At 35.7% G+C, this 23,049-nt stretch overlaps 1 protein-coding gene across 1 annotated transcript in view; it reads right to left on the bottom strand.

Annotated features, from left to right (window-relative positions):
* LOC104601127 (serine/threonine-protein kinase ATG1c) overlaps window positions 1–14,854 on the bottom strand; it is a 32,472-nt gene extending 17,618 nt beyond the window's left edge. The window contains exons 1-8 of the mRNA XM_088898474.1: window positions 14,769–14,854; window positions 14,257–14,669; window positions 8,181–8,298; window positions 8,014–8,072; window positions 6,979–7,043; window positions 4,193–4,286; window positions 4,026–4,106; window positions 3,785–3,893 (exon numbers count right to left, since the gene is read on the bottom strand). Coding sequence (XP_088754600.1) covers window positions 3,785–3,893; window positions 4,026–4,106; window positions 4,193–4,286; window positions 6,979–7,043; window positions 8,014–8,072; window positions 8,181–8,298; window positions 14,257–14,499 — 769 coding nt within the window. The 5' untranslated portion in view covers window positions 14,500–14,669; window positions 14,769–14,854. The remainder of the gene's footprint in view (window positions 1–3,784; window positions 3,894–4,025; window positions 4,107–4,192; window positions 4,287–6,978; window positions 7,044–8,013; window positions 8,073–8,180; window positions 8,299–14,256; window positions 14,670–14,768) is intronic.
* Window positions 14,855–23,049: the final 8,195 nt, after the last annotated feature.

The following is a 23,049-nucleotide window of genomic DNA, read 5'->3' as shown; positions in this document are numbered from 1 at the left end:
ATGATGTACAGAAACTATTTCTAGAGAAGGAGCGTATACTTTACCTTCTTCAAAAAATAAGAATGATAATACAACAGACATTGTCCGAGGAAAAACTGCTTCTTATCTGACTAATATCTCATAGACAGGCTTTGTCCTCTCAAATCTGCAGCTTCATTTGCTGGCGAGGTGTAGTTTTGCAAAAGGAATTTGGGGCTATTTCTTCAAGCTTTTCAGAATGGGTGGATGATCTCCTAATGGGTCTATGGAGATCTTCAGCTCATGGCCAAGAGTTTCTAGGAACATCAAAGCTAAAATTTTATGGAGCTGCATCCCTTTTGCTGTTTGTTGGGAAGTGTAGAAGGAAAGAAATAAAAGAATCTTTGAAGGGAAGATGAAGAGCAAGGAAAGGCTAGTTCCAGTCATTAGTTCAAAGCTTATGCATTTGATGTTAATTCTTCCAGAATATGAAGACCTCAAAAAAGAAGACATTGGCCCGGACATCTGGCACACTTTGAATTTCAACTGATATTTTAAGTTCTTCAGTTTTTTAATCTTCTGAGTGTATTTCTGTAGTTTGGTTGGTTATACCATGTCACCTGTTCCTCTTGTACTCTTTATTATTACTAGTAAATTTTATTATTTACTAATCTTCAAAAAAATCAAAACAAGAAATTCATAAGATATTCCTTAAATGTTTTGAAGGACAACATCTTGAATTTTGCTCTCTTGGAAAAGACAAACATTACTATGAGGTAATTATCGCAGGTTATGGATCATCCCAAATCCAACATTTCTATCAGGACAAAATAAACAGAGATAGTTTGTTCTAAGCTAGTCATTGTCAAATTTTTCAACTACGGAAAAATGAGGAGCACCAGAAAGGCATACCTACTTCAACTAATGGGAAGACATCCCAAACAATACAACTACTGGAATTACATGAAAACATGTCATAAAATATTCTTGACTCAAAATAGTGCTTAAAAGCACTCTTGGTTCATTAGATTCTCAGAAGATTTTGATATGGTTTTTCCAGTGTGGGCTTGGTGCTCTAAATGAAACTCTTCTACCAGAAGTATTAGAGAAATTTAAAAAAAATCTGTTAAGGAACTAAATCATTTCCTCATGTCACATAGATAGATTTCTTAATTGAAAATAAGCTACCATAGAACCTAAAATGAAATTATTCCATAGGCAATTCATGGTTTCCAATTGAAAGGCAGATCCACATAAAATGGTGGGAGTTTTTTTTTGATAATTAAATGGTGGGATAAATTTGACCTGGCAGAACTACTTAACAAGAAGCCATTATTAGAAAATGAAGTTATGGAGCAACTAGATAAAGCCTATATGGAGCATTTCAGAGAAATTTTCTCAAATCTCTCAAATGATAGAGTCAACCTAATGGCTTCTAGACTATTAAGCTCCAATAAGTGTGCCAACAGTGATAATGAATGCTTAAAATCAATCTCAGCTAAAGCAACAAGGATGATTACTCTGTTATAAACTTAACTTCTAAAACGAACAAATGATAAAGGGAGTGGGAAATAAATGCTCACTGAGATTTTTTTTTTCTTTTTTTTATCAGCAACACAAAGAATTTTATTATATCATCAAAAGAGAGTAGTACAACAAGTTGTTAGAAATAACATCCATTACAGCAAAGAATCCCACCACCCAACCAACATTGAGCCCAAAACAAATGATGTCTATTCTCTCCTTGTTTAGCTAATCCACTGCCAAACCATTAGCAGACCTCCTAACCCAACTTAACTGAATTTGAATGTTTTGACAGCATCTTGAACAGCCTGAATTCATTTCTGAAGTGCCACAACACCCCTTCTCCTTTTTTCAGCCAGCCAATGACTACTTTTGAGTCTCCTTCTACTATCAATCTTGTAATCCCCATTTCCTTGGCTTTTTGCACCCCAACAATAGCCACCATGAACTCAGATTTCACTGAATCACCCTACTCAATAGGCCCTGAAAACAAGCCACAAAAGTTCCCACTCCCATCCCTAATCACTCCTCTAATTCCAGAGGGACCCGGATTACCAAAACTACTTCCATCAAAGTTATGTTTCATCCAACTTTCACTTGGGGGAGAACACACCTCCAAGACCTTTTGATTCCTAGAAGAAGAAAGGGCAATCAACCCCTAGATTCAAAGAACTGAGTTTTACTCAAGCCAAAATTAGAGCAATTTTCTGGTTGAAAACCTAAGAAGGTGACCAGGTTCAAAGAACTTTCATCTAAAATTAGTTGAAGAATCAAAGAATATACAGACATAAAATGACTAAAAGTAAAATTAAAGCTGATCGTATCAGGGAATCTTGTGTGATCTACAGGATTGGTTGGTCATGTAACAGGTGACTAAAGGCACTGGTAGTCATTCAAACTCGACATAAAATCTGTTTGGACCTAAAGAGGCCATTATAGCCAAAGGGAAACATTTATGAAGATCAGAAAGAATCTGGTTTTCCAACCTGGCAGATTTTAAGAAGCCTCCTACACTGCTTATAAATAAGGCATTACTTAGATAAAAAGGGCTATTAAGTTTGGAACAAAGACCTCCAATCTTCTCAAGGTCTGTTTTAGTGTCTGCAAGATAAGTATTGTGAGCATCTTAAGTGTCTACAAAAATAAGTGTTGTGAGAATCTTGGTGAGTATCTACAAGCTTTCAGCAAGGACTCCCCATCTTTTTTCTTTTCCTTCAATCTGTTATCTGTAAGTTGTTCTACATTTCTATTTGTATGTTATTCTGCATTTCTCTACAATCCCTGTGTCATGTGCTGTGTTAATTAATCCATGCATTAAGTTGCAGGAAGCCGACAATCCAATGAATCTGTTAGCATTCACATAGAACTACATCAGCCAAAGCATCAGCTATTGAGTTAGCGGATTGAGGTGTCCATCTGAACAAGCAGTTCGGATTGGATGCCAATGCAATGGACCAATGACTTCTCTGATCAGCTGTCAAAGCATCCAAGGACCCTCATTTTTGTTCTCCTGATAGCACAAAACCATCTTACAGCCTTGTGGGCAACAGTGCCTCTTGCAGTCTTATAGGCTATTTGGCAGGATATTTTATCACAAAGTAAACCCTGAGGAGGTGATAATTAATAAGTCAATACAAATGCTTAAATGCTGGATTTCCAACCTAAATTACTTCAGAGGGGAGGAATTTTCTTCATGTTTTTTGAGAATAGATTTTTTTAGGGGGGCCCTAAAAACACCTTACAGCCCCCGATCAATCATCAGATTGGACCATCCTAGTGGTTGGGCTAATTATTCTCCTTTTTTTTGATAGATCATTGTTCTCCTCTTTTATTTATGTACTTTTTTAGGTTTTCGAAATATGTACTTCAGTTGTTAAAAATTCAATTTCAGGTCAAACTGTGACTCAAACGGTCAAACCATTGAACCATCACCTAGAAAGGAAAACAGTTTGGCATCCAGAAGAAGGGATCTGTTGCAAGTAAAAGGATCAAAAAGAGCTAGATAGGACAAAAAGGTCATGGATGGAGGAAGTAAGAAATGATTTGAGGGTCACAACTTAACAATGAATATTGCCTTCAATAGAGTGGTAACACAAACAGGCTTGCATCATTGGGTCAGGATAAGGCTATTTGTTTACCAAAAGAAAAAAAGATAAGGTCATTTTGAGTTGTCCCCAATCACATTTCTTTTAGAAAATTAAAAAAAAAAAAAAAAGGAAACTCTTGACTTTCAGCTTCTCTCATACAAACCAACATTTCTTCCCTCAACCAATCACACATTCCATTGAAGTAAGGAGCATACCTGGATTACAGCGCAACAGCTTTTGACATAAATCAATGCAGTCAACACTCAAATCATTACTATCTGGAGGGAAGCGCAATTCATTTGATTTGACAATGTTTTGTAGCAACTGATCACAAGAAATAAGGAGATTGCATGGTTATGGATCCTGTGAAAGTGGCATGCAAAATTGCTTCTTTTCCTACCAAATTCCAGGCATAATACTAACTACTAAGATGTGAACTAGTGAAAAAATTCAAACCTGTATTTGATTATTTCCAGTAAATGGGGTCTTCCCAGTTACAAGCTGAAATAGGATAGTGCCAACACTCCAGAGATCTGCCTGCATATCCAGTTCAAGGTGAGCCACATCAAATCTTCAGAAAGAACTTGGAAGAGAGTTTGCATATGGAAAGTAGCAAGTATCACCTTCGCATCATACTTCTGGAGTTGCATTATTTCTGGAGCCATGTAGAGTGGTGAACCACACAAAGTTTCTGCTAGGCCTCTTGGTTGTAAAGACCTGCAATTGAAAAACTCTACTTTTTGAATTTGAATTGAAAAAAAAAAAAAACATATTTGGACATACTCAAATAGATGTTGGAGTGTTGGACAACCTTCAAAAAGAGGGATCATAATTCTCAGAAGGATTTTAGATGGACCATCAACCTGATACTAAGATGAAATATAGAATTGCAATTTTTACAAAAATAGCAACAATTTGAAGAAATAACTTTGGGTTTGAAGACTATTATAAGAAGAAAACAGGAAAAGGTAATGCAAGATCTTTGTTGAGATACCTCAAGACATGCCCCGGAAAAGGATCATTATTCAAGAAACATGACAAATTTGAGGTGGAAGCTTATACTTTTTTTTTATCAGTAAATATGTGTTTTATTAAAATTCAGATTCAGATTGTAAACATTTTATACAATTTGATGATGGGACTGTTGATCCCTTTTCCTCACTCTATTTATCCCTCATTACAATGTAGCCCAAAATAATTGTTGTCTCAATGCCCCTTGTTTTGCTAATCCATCAGCTAGCTCATTTGCACTTCTACGGACCCATTTAAATTCAGCCTCAACCTCCTTGGGAATCTTCTCCACTTCCCTAATCACATATTTAAACGTCCATGGGGTGTGGCTGCTATTTGTTGCCCATGAAATTACTACTTTTGAATCCCCTTCCACTTCAACATGTCTGCATCCTAGTTGTTTGGCTCGCTTTAACCCTTGTAATAATGCCAGTAGCTCAGCCTTCAGCGAGTTTCCGTTGCCAATCAGCCCTGAGAACATACCCAATATCCTGATGCTAACTAGGTCGGACCTCTTGAGGGTAGGAGGTCTACATCTAGATATTGTACCTTTGTAAGTGGTAATCTCGTTATTCGGAGAAACAAGAAACAAACCATGGTGGCTAGATCAAGTGCTAAAGCTGAATACAGGGCCATGGTATTGCTGAATTACCTTGGCTCTGAATACTCCTAAATGAGTTGGAGATAAGTATGACTGGACCTCAAAATCTATATTGTGACAACCAAGTAGCAATTAACATTATTAAAAATCCAGTCCAGCATGATACGACTAAATATATTGAAATTGATAAACACTTTGTGAGAGAAAGGATTGTAATTTTGCTAAAAGTGCCATACACTCCTCAACTTCCCAATTAGAAGTGGCCTTCTGAATTTTGGATGCAACACCACTCTTCCTTGGATTACTTCATAACAACCAGCAATAGATATATTCTTCCTGTTCAAACTATGAAGTCTTGGGCACAAATCACCATCTTCCCAAAACCTTATGATTGCACCATCCCCAACCTTAAATGAAACATAATTCAAAAAAGTTGACTGCAAACTCATTACTCCTTTCCACACACACCATATGACGATTTCATCTTATTTAAAGTTCAATTTAATGGTGTTCAGAACCAGCGGTGACCAAAGAACATTAAAAGAAATCCTTGTCAACAACGAATTTGCCAGCATCTTCTCTTTCTTCTCTCTTCTCTATTCAGATCTAGATCTCTTTATTTCATAATCCAGATCTTAATTCTCCCTCTTTACCCACCATATTCACCCCAGTAGGACTGTTTTCCTTCCCATATTACACCAATTGGTTTCTTCCTTTTGAAGGGAATAAGCAATGAGCTACTTACTTTAAGTGTATAAAGGAAAAGGCACCAACTGGTAGCAGAGTCCAAAATGGAAGGATATGCAATTGAAAGAGAAGGAAAATTTGACAGAATGATAGGTTTGTCAGAAACTATGAAAAATGCTGCTCCTACTACCATTGATCTCAATCAATTGAATTTGATGGATGGGGACAAAGACAGTGGTTGAAGAGCTATGAGCTTATGAACTTTGCCTTGATATTGTGATAGAGAGGGATAGTTAGTCGGTATCGTTGTTGAGTGAGTTTTGATACTTGGAATAGGCATTGTTTCAAGGGCAGCACTCAATAATCATTGATCATTTTTTTCTCTTGATAAGTGTCTGGTCTTGCCTCTTTCATTCTGTAGAGTAACTTTAGATAGGTGGCTGCATTTGGTGGGTGCCTTGTAAAAGTTATTCCCCTTTCTTGCCACCCCCAGTTTCTAATCTGCGCTATGTGTTCTTCATCTTAAAAAGGCAAAAAACAATACTAATTCTGTAATTGATAGGGAGAAAAGAACACAAGTATGTCTAATAAGAAGAAATTCAGAATCTTAAAGGGAAAAAAAAAGGAGAAGATCCAAGAGAATCACAAGTTGGAATTTGAATTTTTTTTCAATAAATAATGGTTCCTATTTGCATGCTTCTTCACCCAACAATTTGCCAGAAAAGTCGGTACTTCTAGAAGTATGCACAAACATAGTTTATTTTGGCAGATGGTTTAATATGGATGGCATATCAGCATGCAAATTTTTATTTTCAACCTTTTATTTTGAAATCTATTCACCTTATTAGGTAAACTTTTATTCTTGATAAAAAATATATTTTACTTTATTATCAAAATAATATAACAAAACAAATTTTAATTTTTAAGACTAAGAGACAAATTCACAATGTACACCACAGCACCCTGTTGAATATACATGGAATAAAACATATCATAGAGGGCCTCACAACAGAAAGGATAATTTTTATATTGTGGCTAAAATTGATTACTCAACAAGTTATAAAGGTCATACCAACAAATTTAGCTCATAGATTCCTCACAAATAAATACCTTGCAAAGCCAAAATCCGCAATCTTCAGAATGGACTGGTCATTGTTAGTGGAAAGAAGAAGATTCTGTCCAAAAATGATGCACATTAGAGTGTATATGCCAAATAACTGAGAAAAGTTGTATAATAGATAATAAACCTCTCTATTAGTATAACACCAACCACTATATCATAGTTCACAAATTTCTTGGAAGAGGAACCAGCAAAGTATAATATTTTCACTTGTGGTAGAAGGTGATTCCTATCCAGTGTAAAGTTTTTTTTTCATTTGCTTCTCATTATATATTTCTGCTATGTATGTTTTGTTTCTTTTTTTTTTTTTTTTTTTTGATAGATAGCTTGGGGTGGCTTTTCTCCATAGGGGGTTAGGGAATTGCCTAAGGTTACTATAGGCATATAGCCGACATACCATAGGAAAACAGCAATGAAGGGGAGAGAAAAAAAAAACATCATCAAAAGTTGTGTTACACCAACTTAATAATCTTTAAACAGGATGGGAAGACAATGGTTCATAATAGTGACATTTAGGTCCCCGAACTTTCATTTGCAACAGAGAGCTACCCTGTACTTTTCGAATTACAACACTTTGCTCCCACCATTAGAGTTCTGTCAGTTTCAAACTTGTATGAGACCATTTTGCCCTCTCCTTTATTGTTGGTTAGAAACAACAATAGCAGACACTGTACCTCTTTCAACTCTCCATCACTCTCTTAAACAAATGAAAAGAAAAAAGATAGGAAATTATCAAAACTTGGGTTTTGGAGATGCAATAAAGGAGAGGGCAAAATGGTCTCATAAAAGTTCAAAACTGATGGAATGCTAACAGCAGGAGCAGAGCGTCGGAATTTGAAAGTACAGAGTAGCTCTCTGGCGCAAATGAAAGTTCGGGGACCTAAGTGTCACTACCCCCAAAGTACAGGGTAGTTCTCTGTATTTTACCCTAACTTTTTTCCCATGAAGATATCCATTAATGCTTGACTGAGCTTTGACACAAAAAATATAGTGCTCTATCTGAAGCAAAATAGGCAAAAATGGACCTGTGGTTTTAGATCTCGGTGTATAAGATTGTTGTCATGGAGAACTTGTAAACCAGCAACTGCAAAGACAAAACCTTACATCATTACCTCACAAACTCATTGGCAACATATAACAGACTTGAGTGAAAATAAAGGCAGCAACCAGATGAGAGATGAGAAGTGTGTACCAAGCTGCTGCATGAAGTGCTTTGCAGTTGCTTCTGGAACTCTTCCATGACGATGGATATACATTGAAAGATCACCCCCTCTGCAGTACTCCAACACCAGATGTATCCTCCCAGGAACCTGAAGAAAATAAGGAAGATTATATCAATTGCCAATTAGCATTTTTTGATGAAAATATAAATAAAAATTAGCATTATTTGATAATAGTTGACCTCCAACTTGTTTCCATTTGTTGGGCAAAGAGATAAAGCTTAAAAGATACAAATTCAGAATATGCAGAAATAAGTAAATTGCATTTTCAAACAGTGTCACTATTTTCTTGATTGAGTTATGGATAATTTTTCTTCATGTTTGATAATTAGAGGAATTTCATTGAAAACGTAAAAGGAGAGGAGGGGCACCCTAGTCCCCAAACACGAAAGGATACCTTAGCAAGAAAGAATAGAATATGCCTGCAAATCCCCCCCAAGCGCACGCACACACACACACCAGAGATGATGTTGTCCCAAACATTACGGAAATGAGAAAAGGAAAAGATATCAAACTCCTTTGAAATTGAGGCCCAAGAGAAAACATTTCTTTCAATCTTGCTAATTATCTTTTGAGCCTAACAACGCTTCCCTTGAAAAATATATGTTGTTTCTTTTTTTTTATCAATAACAGAATGCTTTATTAGATTATAGAAATTGTGAAACTTTAAGTACAAGAAAGGGGAGGTAAAATATCTTAACTCCCACACAACAGAGAACAAGAAAGAAAGCTAAAAAATGGCCCAAAACAAAGAATCCTTAAGCACCCCTTGCTTAGCTAACCCATCGACCATGGAATTAGCACTTCTCTTCACCCAACTGTACTTCACCTCAATATCCCTACTCAGCCATTTAATTTTTTCTTTTCATTTCTGTAGCTCCACAAACCATTGTTGTCTTCCTTCAACCACCTAATTACCACCTCCGAGTCCCCTTCAATGACCAAGCACCGAATGTTTAATTCTCTTGCTCTTTTGATTCCTTCCAGAGCTGCTAAAGTCTCTGCCCTAAGAGAGTCACCCTCTCCAATAGGGCCAGAGAACATAGCATTAAAAATCCCAGTCTCATATCTGAAAACTCCCCCAATCCCAGAAGGCCTATGATTCCTTAAACTACAACCATCAAAATTCAGTTTCATGAATCCTGAAGGAGGGGGGACCAAGAAGGTCTAGAGGTCCTTTTGCACTGAGCCGAGGTAGCAATTTCTTTCCACTTTCTCAAAAGATCAGCCATGGAAAAATCTGAAAAAAGCTCCAAAGATTTCAGCCAGTGACTAACCCTTAAGTGTATCAATTCAGTTAAGTTCTCCATAGATCTTTCCTTGTCTGAAAAAAGTCTAGAGTTCCTCTCTTCCCATACAGACCAGCACACAGCCGCTCTAATGCTTCTCCACATGATCTTCCCTCTTTTCTTAGGCCATCTTGAGAACAAAGGAGAGAACAAGCTTTGCAAACTCACGAGAGGATTCCAAGTGCATCCAAACAAGGATGAAGCCCACTCCCAAATAGTTTTAGTAACCGGACAAGTAACCATAAGGTGGTAAGCCGTTTCCCCATTAGCTTTACAAAGAACACACCTATTGGGAAGTAAACAAGAATTGGGTCTCTTTCTTTGAAGCAAGTCAAATGTGTTTATTCTTTCCGGGAAAGTTTCCCAACAAAAACTACCAACCCGAGGAGGAATGGGTTTACTCCAAATCTCATTAACAGGGAAGGAAAGGCCAGAGGGAGTAGGAGGATGGACCAAAGTCTCAAAAAATGACACACAGGAGAAGGAACCATTGGAGGATGGGGTCCAAATTCTGGAGTCATCCTTACTTGGGTTCCAAGAAAACATTTTCAAGGGTGGCTAGTAAGGACGACAGGCAGCCCAAATCCGTATCCCTTATTGTTCTCCTCAACCCTAGATTCCATCCAAAACCGGAATTAGAATCAGAAGGAACTAAGAAAGAAGAAATGGGTTAATTCTTCAGATCTGACAAAGCATATAAGGAAGAAAATTGGTCCATTAGAGATGAGTCCCCAACCCAAGGTTGCTCCCAGAATTTTACGAGATTACCAGAATTCATATCATACCTTATCCAAGGGGAGAAAACCGGAAGCAAATCATGAATGGCTTTCCAAGGAGAAGCAGCTGTAGTCCTTGCCAAGATTCCTAGATCCCAGTCATTGTCTTCCAGCCCATGTATACTAGCCACAGTCTTCGTCCAAAGTTTGTCCCTTAAAATTGGAAACCTCCATAACCATTTCCCCAACAATGCCATGTTTCTTTTCCTGATATTCCCAATCCCAAGCCCTCCTAACTGCTTGCTTCTAGTTACCACCTCCCAACTCACCATATGGTCTTTCTTCTCCTCTTCCGGTTCCCACAAGAAATCCCTCATTAAACTTTTCCACTCTACTTGAGACCTTTATGGGAATCTTAAACACCGATAGAAAGTAAACAAAAAGGTTAGCTAGGGTAGACCTAATCAAAGTGATTCTCCCCCCTAGAGAGAGATCATTTTTCCTCCATGAGGCAAGCCTTTTCTCAAATCTTTCCAGAACCGGGTTCCAAAAGCTGTCCTTCATGGGATTATCTCCTAAGGGGAGACCCAAATAAGTCAATGGCCAATCCGAAATTGCACACCCTAATAACCCTACATATTCACTTACTTCTCTCTCCTCCAAATTCACACCCACCAAACAGCTCTTATCAAAGTTCACTTTTAGATTGGACATCTGCTCAAATAATTGTATGGCCAATTTCAGGTTCCCTATCCAATTTATGTCCCCACCTTCACAGAAAAGAAATATATGTTGTTTCTCTCCTTCCAGATTTTCCAAAAGAATGCAAAAGGAGTAAGAAAGTCTTGTCAATCCAGATTTGGCAAGACCATCTGCCATACTTTTGCTTAACCTAAGTATCCACAAAATTTGCCCCTAGAAAGTCCCAAGATCTCTCTGATTCTTTTGATATTTCTTTTTTATCAATCCAAGATCTCTCTCTCTCTCTCTGGTTTTGCATTGGGCTTCATTGGCGTCTGGTTGAGGGTGGGACTGGCTCATTGGAAGCTACTAACCTCTTACAAAAAACCATCTTTTCTGAATTAATAAGATTCCTTTGTTACTAATTAAGAAAAACCTCTCTGATTTCACATAGATAACGAACCAAATGCCAGGGACCACTCCTTACATTCTGACAGCATCTGATACTTTGGATGAATCTCCTTTAAGAGCTAATCCAGGCTTTCCCAGCAAAATGCAAGAAGGGCCCTTATGTCAACTTTTATGGAATCCACATCTCCAATTAGCTTTTTAGCTTGGCTAAATGGCTAGTGACTTGGGCACAATATCCCATTTATGATAAAGACGGCACATCCCTAATTACTCAAGCACTCCATATGTTAAAAGACAAAAACACCCCGTTGTTTTCACTTCTATTGTAAAAAACAGTGGTTTGTTTATCTTTTCATGAAGGGATCTCAGTTTATCAAAAATGGGGTATATGAAGGCGTCACAACACAAGAAGAGAGTTTCAGGAACTTCATACAATGTGGTGAGAAGAGAAGAAATCACCAAAGTGTGACTAGTCTTCAACTAGGTCCAAAATCTCTCTACTAACATGGAAGATCCACTGGTATAAATACTTAACCCCTTTTCACTGGTTTATAAACACTTAAATGTTTAATACAAGATTAAGCTGCAGGATGGGGGAAGGGGGTATACCAAGGGCAACATCATCACAGGGCTAAGAATCAAAGCAATGACACAAAAGCCAAATTGGGAAGAAAGAAAACAGAGGACAAAAACCAGGGCTAACAATACTCGGCCATTGCTCCATTCTGGTAAGTTCGAGTTTTTTTTTGATAATTATTCTGGTCGCTTTACTAAGGCCCCATTTGTGAGGGGCTGAGGGCTGAGCCGAATATTCAGCTAAGCTGGTTATGCTGCTTTGAGATGCTCCAGATAATCTACCTAAAGAGACTGAAGCAAACAGCCCAAAAAAATGACTGCTGACAGCCAATTTGGGCTCTCCAGAGTTTTCGCCATACATAGATTAAAGGCTGTCAGTGTAGGGAACACATCGGAAAGCCAGAGCCACTGTGTTCCAGCCCTCCCAAATGGGGCACTAAGGCATTAGCAGATAAACATCCAACTGAACAAGTTGTTCAACCTAGATATAAGGGAACAACCCTACAATAGACAACATAAATCCCCAAAACACCCTAATAATCCAATCATCACCTATAAATCTCCTTTCACTACAACTTTCAAAGCCAAAACAAATAAAACAATAAATAACCTAAACCCTTGCAGTAGGAACATGACCTCAGCTCTAGCAGAAGATTCATTGTCAATAGAACCTCACTGCAGTAAGTATCATCATCACCATCTGCTAGAGCTTATTATCTAGGCCAGAATCCCAACTATTAACCTGCACAAAGATCTAATCTAGAGGAAACCTCCATAAACATTTAAGGGGAAAATTCCCTCAATCTCCCTTATTTAAATATCCGTCCTTAGGATGACAGTGTGGGTAGTGTTTTGTGGATAATAGATCCGCTTCAAGAGGGAAAAGGCTCAATACCCTTGTTAGCTTAGTAGAAAGCCCCAACATCGCCAATTTATGACTAATAAAGATCAATCTGAACTCTGAAGAAGAAGATAACTCAAATATCTAAATCTAAATTTTTTGGCTGATGATTTAGCAAAGTCTGGTTTGGGAAGGGATTTGTTGTTTAGTGCAAGCACAATGCCTAACTAATCTTGCCACTTTCTTTTTTGTCTTTGAGGCTTGCACACCCTTTCATGTACACCTTTCCTCTCCTCTTTTTCTTCTTGTGTTTAATACAAAGTTATCTTTCTTCAAAAAAAAAAAATCTGAAGAAACTAAAGCAGAGACCCACTTTTTCCATCCACAACCAAAAATTTTTCTATCTAAACTTCTAAAGCAAAGTCTAGCAACTTCGGTTGACATTGTGGAAGCCTTTTAAAGAGAACCAATTTACAAGTGGTATAAGTATAACTCCATTTTATGTGCTTTTAGTTATTCTGCAGGAGGTATGGAAGAGAGGTGGGATCATGCAGATATAGAAGGCCAACACAAAAAAGAAAACAGGATCTCAGAATGTCACTTGGAGTGGTGATCACCATTTATTATGCTGAACAAATAAATCCCATTTAAGAACACCCTCAGTAATCTTCCTCCCATGATTGAGTAATATGACCAGCTCTCTCACTCTGTCCAATCTGAGATGGCATTAAATCATCCCGGGATCCTTCACAAGAAAACCAATCACCATTTCATCGAATACCCCAGGAGCATCCCTCATCTAAATTGGTTAAATATGGCAAACTCAAGCTGACTCCAGTTTCTGTTGCAGGTACGAAAAGAAAATACTGGAGCAAATGTACCATTACATGTTTGAAAGTTTACTCAGTTATGCTACCTCGAGTTCATTACTAGGTTTTGAGCATAATGGAAGAAGTGATAGCTTATACTGATATCGCCAAAATATGTATATACAAAAAGGAGAAAAAAATCCTTGCCACTTAACCCAGACACTCAGACAGTATACTGTATATTCTTGAGTGCCATAATAAACAGAGTAATCCATGAACTGTGCAGCTTACGCTTAAAGACAAAAAACAAAAAAAAAAAAAAACAAAAACAAAAAAGAGATCCTTGGTTGACCAATCAATTATACGTGGTCATCGGAATCCGAATGAAATGCGCTACTAAAGTTCCCGCACGATTTAGTTTAACACCAATTAAAATGAAATGCACCAGCTGTTTCTTATCTAAATGGAACATATATGGAGTAAAACGTAAGCACCACTTTCAAACAGTGTGGAATATATTTCCCAAATTCGCGCAATTCTCCAACAAACTGAAGTGTTTAAAACTTCAAAGCATGTACATAGTACAAGTTTCGTAATTTGTTGTTTCTGACAAAGTTATTAGCTCCTGCAACTATACTTTTCCTAACGAACGCAGCAGACGATAACCGGCTCGGCAAAGAATGAACAAACACGAGAATTAAGCAAGCTAAGAACTTTTTACTTACCTCTATAATATCGTGCAACCGAATGATATTAGGATGATTGATTCTCTTCAAGATGAAAATCTCGGACAAGAGACTCTCCTGTAATTTCTTGCTCAGGCGATCCATGGCGATTTCCTTAATCGCGACCTCCGTGCCTTGAACACGATGCCTTGCGTGCCAGACAACAGAAAACGATCCCGACCCAATCTGTCGACTAACAATGTAATCTCCAACAACCCTAGCTCTGCTCGTCGATTGAGTCATCCTTCTCAGAGGGGGAAAAGCCCTAACAAACAATAACGCAACGTTGAAATCCTGGGAAGTGGGAATCTCCCGCGAAAACCAGCTCGAAACCCTAATTCGAGCTCCGATATGATTTGATCCAATCGTTAAACGGAAACAGAAAACGTTTCTCCGTTTTTTCTTTTCTTTTTCTGGTAAGAGAGATGAGATTATACATTTAAGATCTTTTCACAGTGAATTAAACAGTATATATATTAGGTAATTTAAAATTAAGAAATATGATTAGAGACTTGAGTTCAGAAAGACGGCGAGGGCCGATAGAAGAGGAAGACGTGTAATTGGATCATAATAGGCAATAATCTACCAGTTCTCTTCTCATCCTCACCCACTGTTTATAAAATTTTTTATAGATAAAATTTTCTTCTGTGTAATTGTGTGTAATACGCATCTTATGCCGTACACCGAAATAATATGCCATACGTACTTTATAATTAATATGCGCATGTGCGTAAACTTTACACCCGTGGATCGATAACATCTACCATACTTCATATTGTCATTCGTGAAAAAATTTATGCTATTGATACATTGTGAGGTTGGTGTAAAGCGCAAATTCCAAGTGTGAATCAAATCTGGTAGTTACGTAATTATGTAGTACGAAGTTAGATGGGAAAATTCCTGATTAGTACATGTATTTTGGGTTTAGTGCTACTTTGGTTATTGAACTTTAAAATGCGATAATTCAGTATTCAAAATTTTAAAATGTGTCAATTCAATACCTTACGTTAAATAGTTGTTAATCAGTCTTTAAGTGACATTTGAAAAAAAACATAAATGCCCTTCAAGTGTTATTTAATTTTTTTTATCAACCATTTAAATGTTGACAAAAAATTAATAGTCATAAATCTTTGCCTTTTCCATTCAAGAAAGCTAGGGTCATATTTGAGTGGGCATTCTGGTGACCCCTTCTTTCTTGAATAGAAGAGGCATGGATTTGAGACTGTTAAACTTTTGTCAATGTTTGGGTAGTTGATAAAGAATATTAGATAACACTCGAAAGGCATTTGTGTCTTTTTAAAATGCCACTCAATGGCTAGTTAACAACTAGACCTGTTCACAGGCTAGGTTGAGTCGGGCTTTGTCTCTATATTAATAGAAAATGTTCAAGCCCGAGCCTGAACCCAAGCCCGATTAGAAATTTGGAAAAAAAAAATATTATTTTCCTTTTTAATTCAATTAAAAGTTGTTTTATTTATACTAAAATACCTCAAAACCTACAAATAATGAAAAGTCTCATTATTACTTGAAAAAATGAGAAGAAAAATATATTATGTATATGTTTTTATTATATAAAATATATTTTTATTAGTATAATACATTATCAAGTCGGGCTCGGGCTTGGGTCGGGCTCTTTTGAGAAAGCCCGAGTCGGGCCCGATATTTTAGGCCAGAGCCCACGGGCTTGAAGTCTTGTCCAAGCCTGACTTAGATCAGATCGGGTTGGGCCAGGCCGTTGGGCTACACGATCCGTGAACAGGTCTATTAACAGCAAGTACTGGACCATCATGTTTTGAAAGTTTGGATACTGAATTGTTGCACTTTAAAGTTCAAGGACCAAAGTGGCACTAGGCCCAAAGTATAGGGTGCTAACCGGGAATTTTTCCATAATTAGACATAAAGCACGTCGGACGTCGTACATTCATGCTTTTCCTTGGACCCCACAGATTGAGTGGTCCTACTTAATAAAGGCTATGGACCGTTAGAACAGTATCATAAGTTGTAGAGTTCAACTATGATAGCTAAAATGCTATTAAAGTTTTCAATGCCATGTCTTTTCGTTACAACATAAATTGAAAACGTTGCATCATCATCTTTATCGATTGGAATCAACACTTCCAATTTTTTCAAACAATTTTGTTTTGATAAATTCTCAAGGAGCTATACAAGCCCCTAAGAACAATAGAATCATTAAACAATAACATTATGTTGTGTTTGGTTGCAGTGCAATTTTATTTATATTAGTGCAAATATATGGGAGTGCAAATGAAAAAATGCAAAAATTGGTTTAATTTTGTTTTGGGTTTTACTTTATTCTTATTTAGGTCTTATTTTATTTTGTTTGTTCCACAATCAAACAAAATAAGGTAAAATTTAAAACAAAAATAAATCAAAATTTACACTGCCATAGTTTTGCATCAGTGCAAATAAATTTACACTGCAACCAAACACAACCTTAGGATTTCAAGCCCGAACAACAAAATTATTAAACGATAACGAAAAGTAAGGAGAGATTATTGTGTGCTACCTTATTGAGTTGCTTGTCGATAGGCATGACAATAAACCATCATGTGATTTAGCAATTCATAAATTTTAAGACATTTGTTGATAATGAAGGTTAATCTCCACGCCTCCTCATTCTTCTTTATACATGAAATGACAATGAACGAGTCCCCTGAAATTCAAAGCAACATTATAAACTTCCTATGCGACCCAAGTTTCAACAAGGTTGATAGTAGTGGTGTTATAGAATAGGCATTTGTGTCCACAACCTCACCAAAATGATTTTTAACAATGCATGCAATAAAGCAATACCCGTTATCATCTCGAGATGTCATACTCTCATTTGAACATCTCCACATGATGGGTTTTCGTTCTCTATTACACATAATTTCAGTATTTGTCTAAGTACTAAGATTTGAGTCAGGGAAGGAAAGGCGAATAAGATTAATAATAAACAAATAAGGGGAAACTTTTATTATTAAGGACTTTATCATTTCTATTCTTCCATAGAGACTAAAGGATTAAACTAGATTTTTCCTTCTCAAAAAGGATTTGAGCGATTATTCTTTCTAATCGTATTGTGCCACTTCCAACATTTTAGCATAAAGCTATCATTGTCTCTAAAATCCACAATATTTGGCCTTAAAGACATTTCAAACTAGTTTTGCAAAAGAATAAATTTTTAAAATCGTAACTAAAGGTCATCTTTGCCACAAATCATGGTTTTTGAACCATCATTGCCTTAGATGATTAGACAGTTTGGCCTATAAACTCTCTAGCCAGCTGGTTTCGTTTCACCCCTAAATCGGAATCTAGCCAATAATCATTGACTTGGTTAGCAATTTACTAGTTTGGGCAGTCAAACCATTGTCCTATTCAACCCGTATAGTGTTTTTAGTTGTTTTTATTTTATTTTTTAAAATTTGCAATTGGTCATCCGTTCAGTCTGAAGAGTAAATCCATTGGCTCAAAAATCAGTGGTCAAAGCAGCTACAATTCCAATTAGTTTTAAAACATTGCCACAAAGGCTGCACAACCCATCAATATGAAAACACCTAGCAATTAAGAAGGCTTTTGACAGCAACCCATGGATGAGGAGGAGAAACAAAAAATTTACTTGGGGAGGGGGATTTAAGACCCTAAATTTTACTTAAAGATAGATTGATTCCATTTGAACATTTAGTTAAAGAGCATGCTTCATTATAAGCTAGTTTAAAAGTAAATTTCCCCTTTTTGGATCAAACCTCCAAATCAACTTATCTTACTTAAGGTAAGAGGAGAGAAAAATGGTTTTGATATTGTTCCAAATAGATAAAGGAATAAGACTACATATTTGTGATTCTTTCCAAACCATTATTCCATGAACAATACAATCACTAACACAAAGATCCTCAAAAATTCGATGATCTAAGATTTACCAATTTCTTAATCGTTAACTCATCCATTAATTTATCTCTCCATAAATTAATCAATTTGCCATCCTCCACAACCCAGTCCACACCTCTCATAGAAAAGACATCTATAATTCAAAACTCCCTCCAAGCCCAAGAAATACCGTTTTTTTTCTTTACATTTTAAAAGTTATATATTTTTAAGATATTTAATATATTTGTCACCACTCTCACCCAAAGGTCACTACCTTCATTGATAATTTTATAACCAATCTTAAAAAAGACTATCTTCATTGACCCATTAGAGATTTTTAATACCCAACCCACCCTATCTCTTGGTCATGCACACTCTTTTCTAATTCACCAAATAAATGAGCTTTTTTTCTATTATTATTTTGACTACACAAAGTTCCTTTGACATTTGTTGGCGATTTCATCACAAATTAGCGCATTGAATTGATTATGGAGTTCAACAAAATGATTTTCCCTGCAAGGGAGAGGGTTTTTATTCTTCCAACCCACCAATTCGCTATTATTTCACTCTCTAATCTCATTGTAAGTTTGTTTGTTTTACTCTACCAGTAATCATAGATGCTCCCAAATAAGAATCAAACTTTGAATCCAAAGGGATTATCATCATTATAGACATAATTTTTTGAAGTTTAAAATTGATATTATTGGAGAATATAAAAACCAATTTAAAGTGTTTTGGGCACTAGCAAACAACTACAAGATTTCTTTAATTTTGAGGCAATTTGGTATCGTAGTTTTAGCAAGTGGATTGGATAATTTATCAAAAATAAATATGCTAATATTTTGCACACAAGTTGTAGGTCCCATATAAGTCCATGTGTACAAAGCATCAAGAGCAAAATATCTATCCGCATATTGGGAATTTCTTTCACATGTTAAATTCATGAGGATATGCTCTTAATGTCTAGTTGGATGCTTGTGCAAAGTTTTTTGTTTTCAATAGATGCCACACCTCGAGCACATGCAATATATCATTGTACACCAATTGAAAATGGAAGAGTAAATTTCTTTAAATTTTCTTAAAAAAGGCAGTTCACACTAGGGAATATATCTTTTAATAACAAAGAATTGGGCTCATAATTCTTTACTAATTACTTTTATTACAATAATTATAATATTTTCATATAAAATCACTTTATTTATAACATCGCGAGTTGATCCATTTGACCCAAATATGATGTTAGGGTTGACTCATTTAACATGTACAACTAATTTTTTTTATGAATAAAGAAAAATATTATTACTTCAAAAGATAATAGAGAACTTTAAACTCATACTACAACCCTTAAGAGGCATGAATTGTAGCATCTCTCATTTGACTACAATGAAACTAAAAAGAAAGACAAGCATTACAACTTAGCCTAAAGCAAGACTTCACTATTTGCTCATTGCTTAACTAAATCATCAGTCAAAGCATTCATTGATCTCCTCACCCATTGTATAATAATGAATATATTCCTTGTCAATCACGTAAATTTTATGACTTCATTTTGTAGCATCACATAGTATCATCAAGGTTTTTCAACCATTCCACCACCACCTTCACTATTTGCTCATTGCTTAGCTAAATCATCAGTCAAAGCATTCGTTGATCTCCTCACCCATTGTATAATAATGAATATATTCCTTGTCAATCACGTAAATTTTATGACTTCATTTTGTAGCACCACATAGTATCATCAAGGTTTTTCAACCATTCCACCACCACCTTGGAGTCCCCTTCAATAATAATCTGCCCTATACCCCATTGGTTTGCAAATTGCACACCTTGTAAGACTACTAGTAGTTTTACTCTGATTGAATCCCCAAATCCCAATGGGCCTAAGTAGAGAAGTACAATCTCTCCAACCTCATTTATCAAGATCCCCTCTCCATTCTAGAATACCCTAGATTGCCCTAACTATTCCTATCAAATTTCAACTTAGTAAAATTTTAAGGGTGGACTCCATTTTGTAACTGCCTTGGTCTTCTTAGATGAACACGTTGCAATCGTTGACTATTTTCTCTATAAATTTGAAAATGAGAGTTAATGGAAGCATTTTAAGGTCTTTAACTAGTGAATTCCTTATTCAATACACAACCCTTTACATATTGGCTATTCCTTTCATTCTATTGAAAAATTCTATTGTTTGTCATTTTCTTCCTAAATTGTCCAAAACAAGATTGTTCTAGCATATCTCTTCCCTCTTTTTTTTTTTTAAAAAAAAAGGCAACTGAAATTAAAAGGGTTAAAGATCATTCAAACTTCTACTAGCATATTCCACATGCACCCAAACAACGAAAAAAAAGTCAATCCCATAATTTTGCAGAAAAATAACAAGAGAATAGTATATGGTCCTCCATATGAGTTCTACAAAGAGTACACCATTAAACACTTCATGACAAAAAGCCATTATCTTAGGGGGAACCAACTTGTGCCAAATTTACTTTGAAGGTAAAACCTATTGAGAAGAGAGCTAATAAAGGGATTTGAAAACAAAATAAGAGAATATCTCTTTAGACCTGGGGGTCGAAATTCTATTGCTTGACTTAGAAGGATCTAAGCAAAGTTGATTAAATAAATATAGAAAAATAGAAAAAAAATCAATTTCCTCATCTCTTAACCCTCTAAGAAAGCTAAAATCTCAATTTGGATCTAAGTGGTTCCCTCAAGTGAGATAAAATTTGAAGTAACATATTTCTTATATGAAGAGTAAAAGAAAAGTGGGTGAGGGGGGTCTTTTAAAGGGGAATTTTCAACCTAGATATCCTTACGGAATTGGACAGTGTTTTTAGTACAAACGTCATACTTTATGTATTTGAGAAAGTAAGGAAAAAATGTGAATGACTTTTTAAGGTATTATTGAAATAGTCGGCCTTGACACACTATCATCCCACCCATTATTTGAACTACCATGAACACTTTCCACCATTTCATACCATAATCTCTCTCTCTCTCTCTCTCTTCAAAGGCAACCACCATAACCATTTTTCCAATAACACTAACTTTTCTGAATCGCCTTTCCTAGACACAACCCACCCTCATTGTTTCTACACAATTTCCCACTTAACTAGGTGGTCATTTTTTCCTTGTATCGATTTCCAAAGGAAATCTCTCATTAGTTTCTCCGATTTCTTAACATCCCTATATGGTATCCTAAAGACAAGAAATAAGTAGACAAATTTGCCAATGCAGTTCTTATCAAAGTAATCCTACCACGCAAAGAGACAGTTGTTCTTCCATAACGCTAATCTCTTTTTTAACTTCTCTATCTAAGTCTAAAACCTACTCTCCTTAAGGTTTGCCCCCAACGAAAGCCTTAAATAGGACAACGGCCAAAAGGAGATGGAACACTCAAGACATTCTATAATAGCTTCGACGTCCCTATCCTTCAAATTGATACTTGCTATACAACTCTTTCTAGATTGTAAATTATTTTAAAATCTATAATCAACTCTTATAGATTTGCTACCCTCTCACTAGTACCCTCATCATAAAAAACAAGTCATGTATAAATTAAAGATGGGTGTTTAGAATCTAATTTCTAATTGTCCTTAAACTATTTGTAAAATATTCACTATCATCCTTAGTGATGATTTTATTAAAAATATCAGTTACTAAAGTAAAAATAAAAGATGATTAAGTGAGAGTGGGCCTTTACTTAATACCCCTATAAGTTGAAAATAAATCATTCACTTCCATTAACCAATATTGAGTAATGATAGATTACCTAATCATCACCATTTGCACAGCACCTCTCTTCAAACCCGCAATTTCACAACACATCTAAAAGAAACTACCAATCTACCAAAACATAGGCCTTTTCAATATTCAATTTATAAACAAAGTTTTTTTTCTTAAACCTTCTCATATCGTCTACACATTCATTGGCAATCAATATTTAATTTGGTCAATTATTTGTTGCCCTTAAATGAAAACCCCTTTGGGCTTGGATGCTAAATAAGAGGAGAACTATTTTAATATTTAAAGATAGCACTTTAGCTAAGATTTTGTAAATACTTGCCACTAAACTAATCAGCTTAAAGTCTTTTCGGTGGCTAGCATTAGGCTTCTTTGAGATTAGAGCAAAACAAGTAACATTAACTCAATGACTTGCTATGTGCTTTTCTACAAATTCTTTAAATACATCACGCAAATCATATTTTGTCATTTTCCAACAATTTTGATAGAAATCCACTGTGAAGCCATATGGGCTTAAAGCATTAGCTATATCAATTAAAAACATTACTTATTTAATCTCTTATTCCTCAAAATTCCTTTTTAATCACCTAGCTTTCCACTACTAATCTCTCATCCAAAGTTCTTATAAGAATGAATTTGAAGTGGTCAATAAACTTTCTAATTATTTCATCATGATTTGTAATCACATCATCTCCTAATTCTAGTTTGATTACAAAATTCTTTATTCTCATTCCATTTGCTTAATCATTAAAGGACATAGTATTCTCATCACTTTCCTTAATCCACTTGTTCTTTGATTTCTGTTTTCAATTTATTTTCTCTTTCAAAAACATTTTTTGCATGTCGTTCTTCAATTGATTTCTCAATTTTCCGTCACCCTCGTTTAGATTATTTTGAGATTCCTTTGTATCTAACTTTTTAATCCGATATATTAATCTCATTTTTTATTCATCAATTCTTTAAAAGTGGCACCTATTCTATTCTTTTATTTTACATTTTAGTCACTACAATTTCTTATGGAATTTTATGCCCTTTCATTTTACCCTACTTAATTCCTCACTTTGCAATAATGGGATTTCTTTTAGCTCACAATATTCAATAAATCCATTGAATTTCTTCATATTAGTTGTTATTGTCTACTTGGAACTACTAGTTTCTTTAGTGAATCATATAACATTAAAATCC

The sequence above is a fragment of the Nelumbo nucifera genome, chromosome 2, assembly GCF_055504915.1.
Source record: "Nelumbo nucifera cultivar China Antique chromosome 2, China Antique-T2T, whole genome shotgun sequence".
In the NCBI taxonomy this organism is placed as follows: domain Eukaryota; kingdom Viridiplantae; phylum Streptophyta; class Magnoliopsida; order Proteales; family Nelumbonaceae; genus Nelumbo; species Nelumbo nucifera.
The sequence above is the reverse complement of the archived record's forward strand: the minus strand, read 5'-3'. Positions and strand labels throughout refer to the sequence as shown.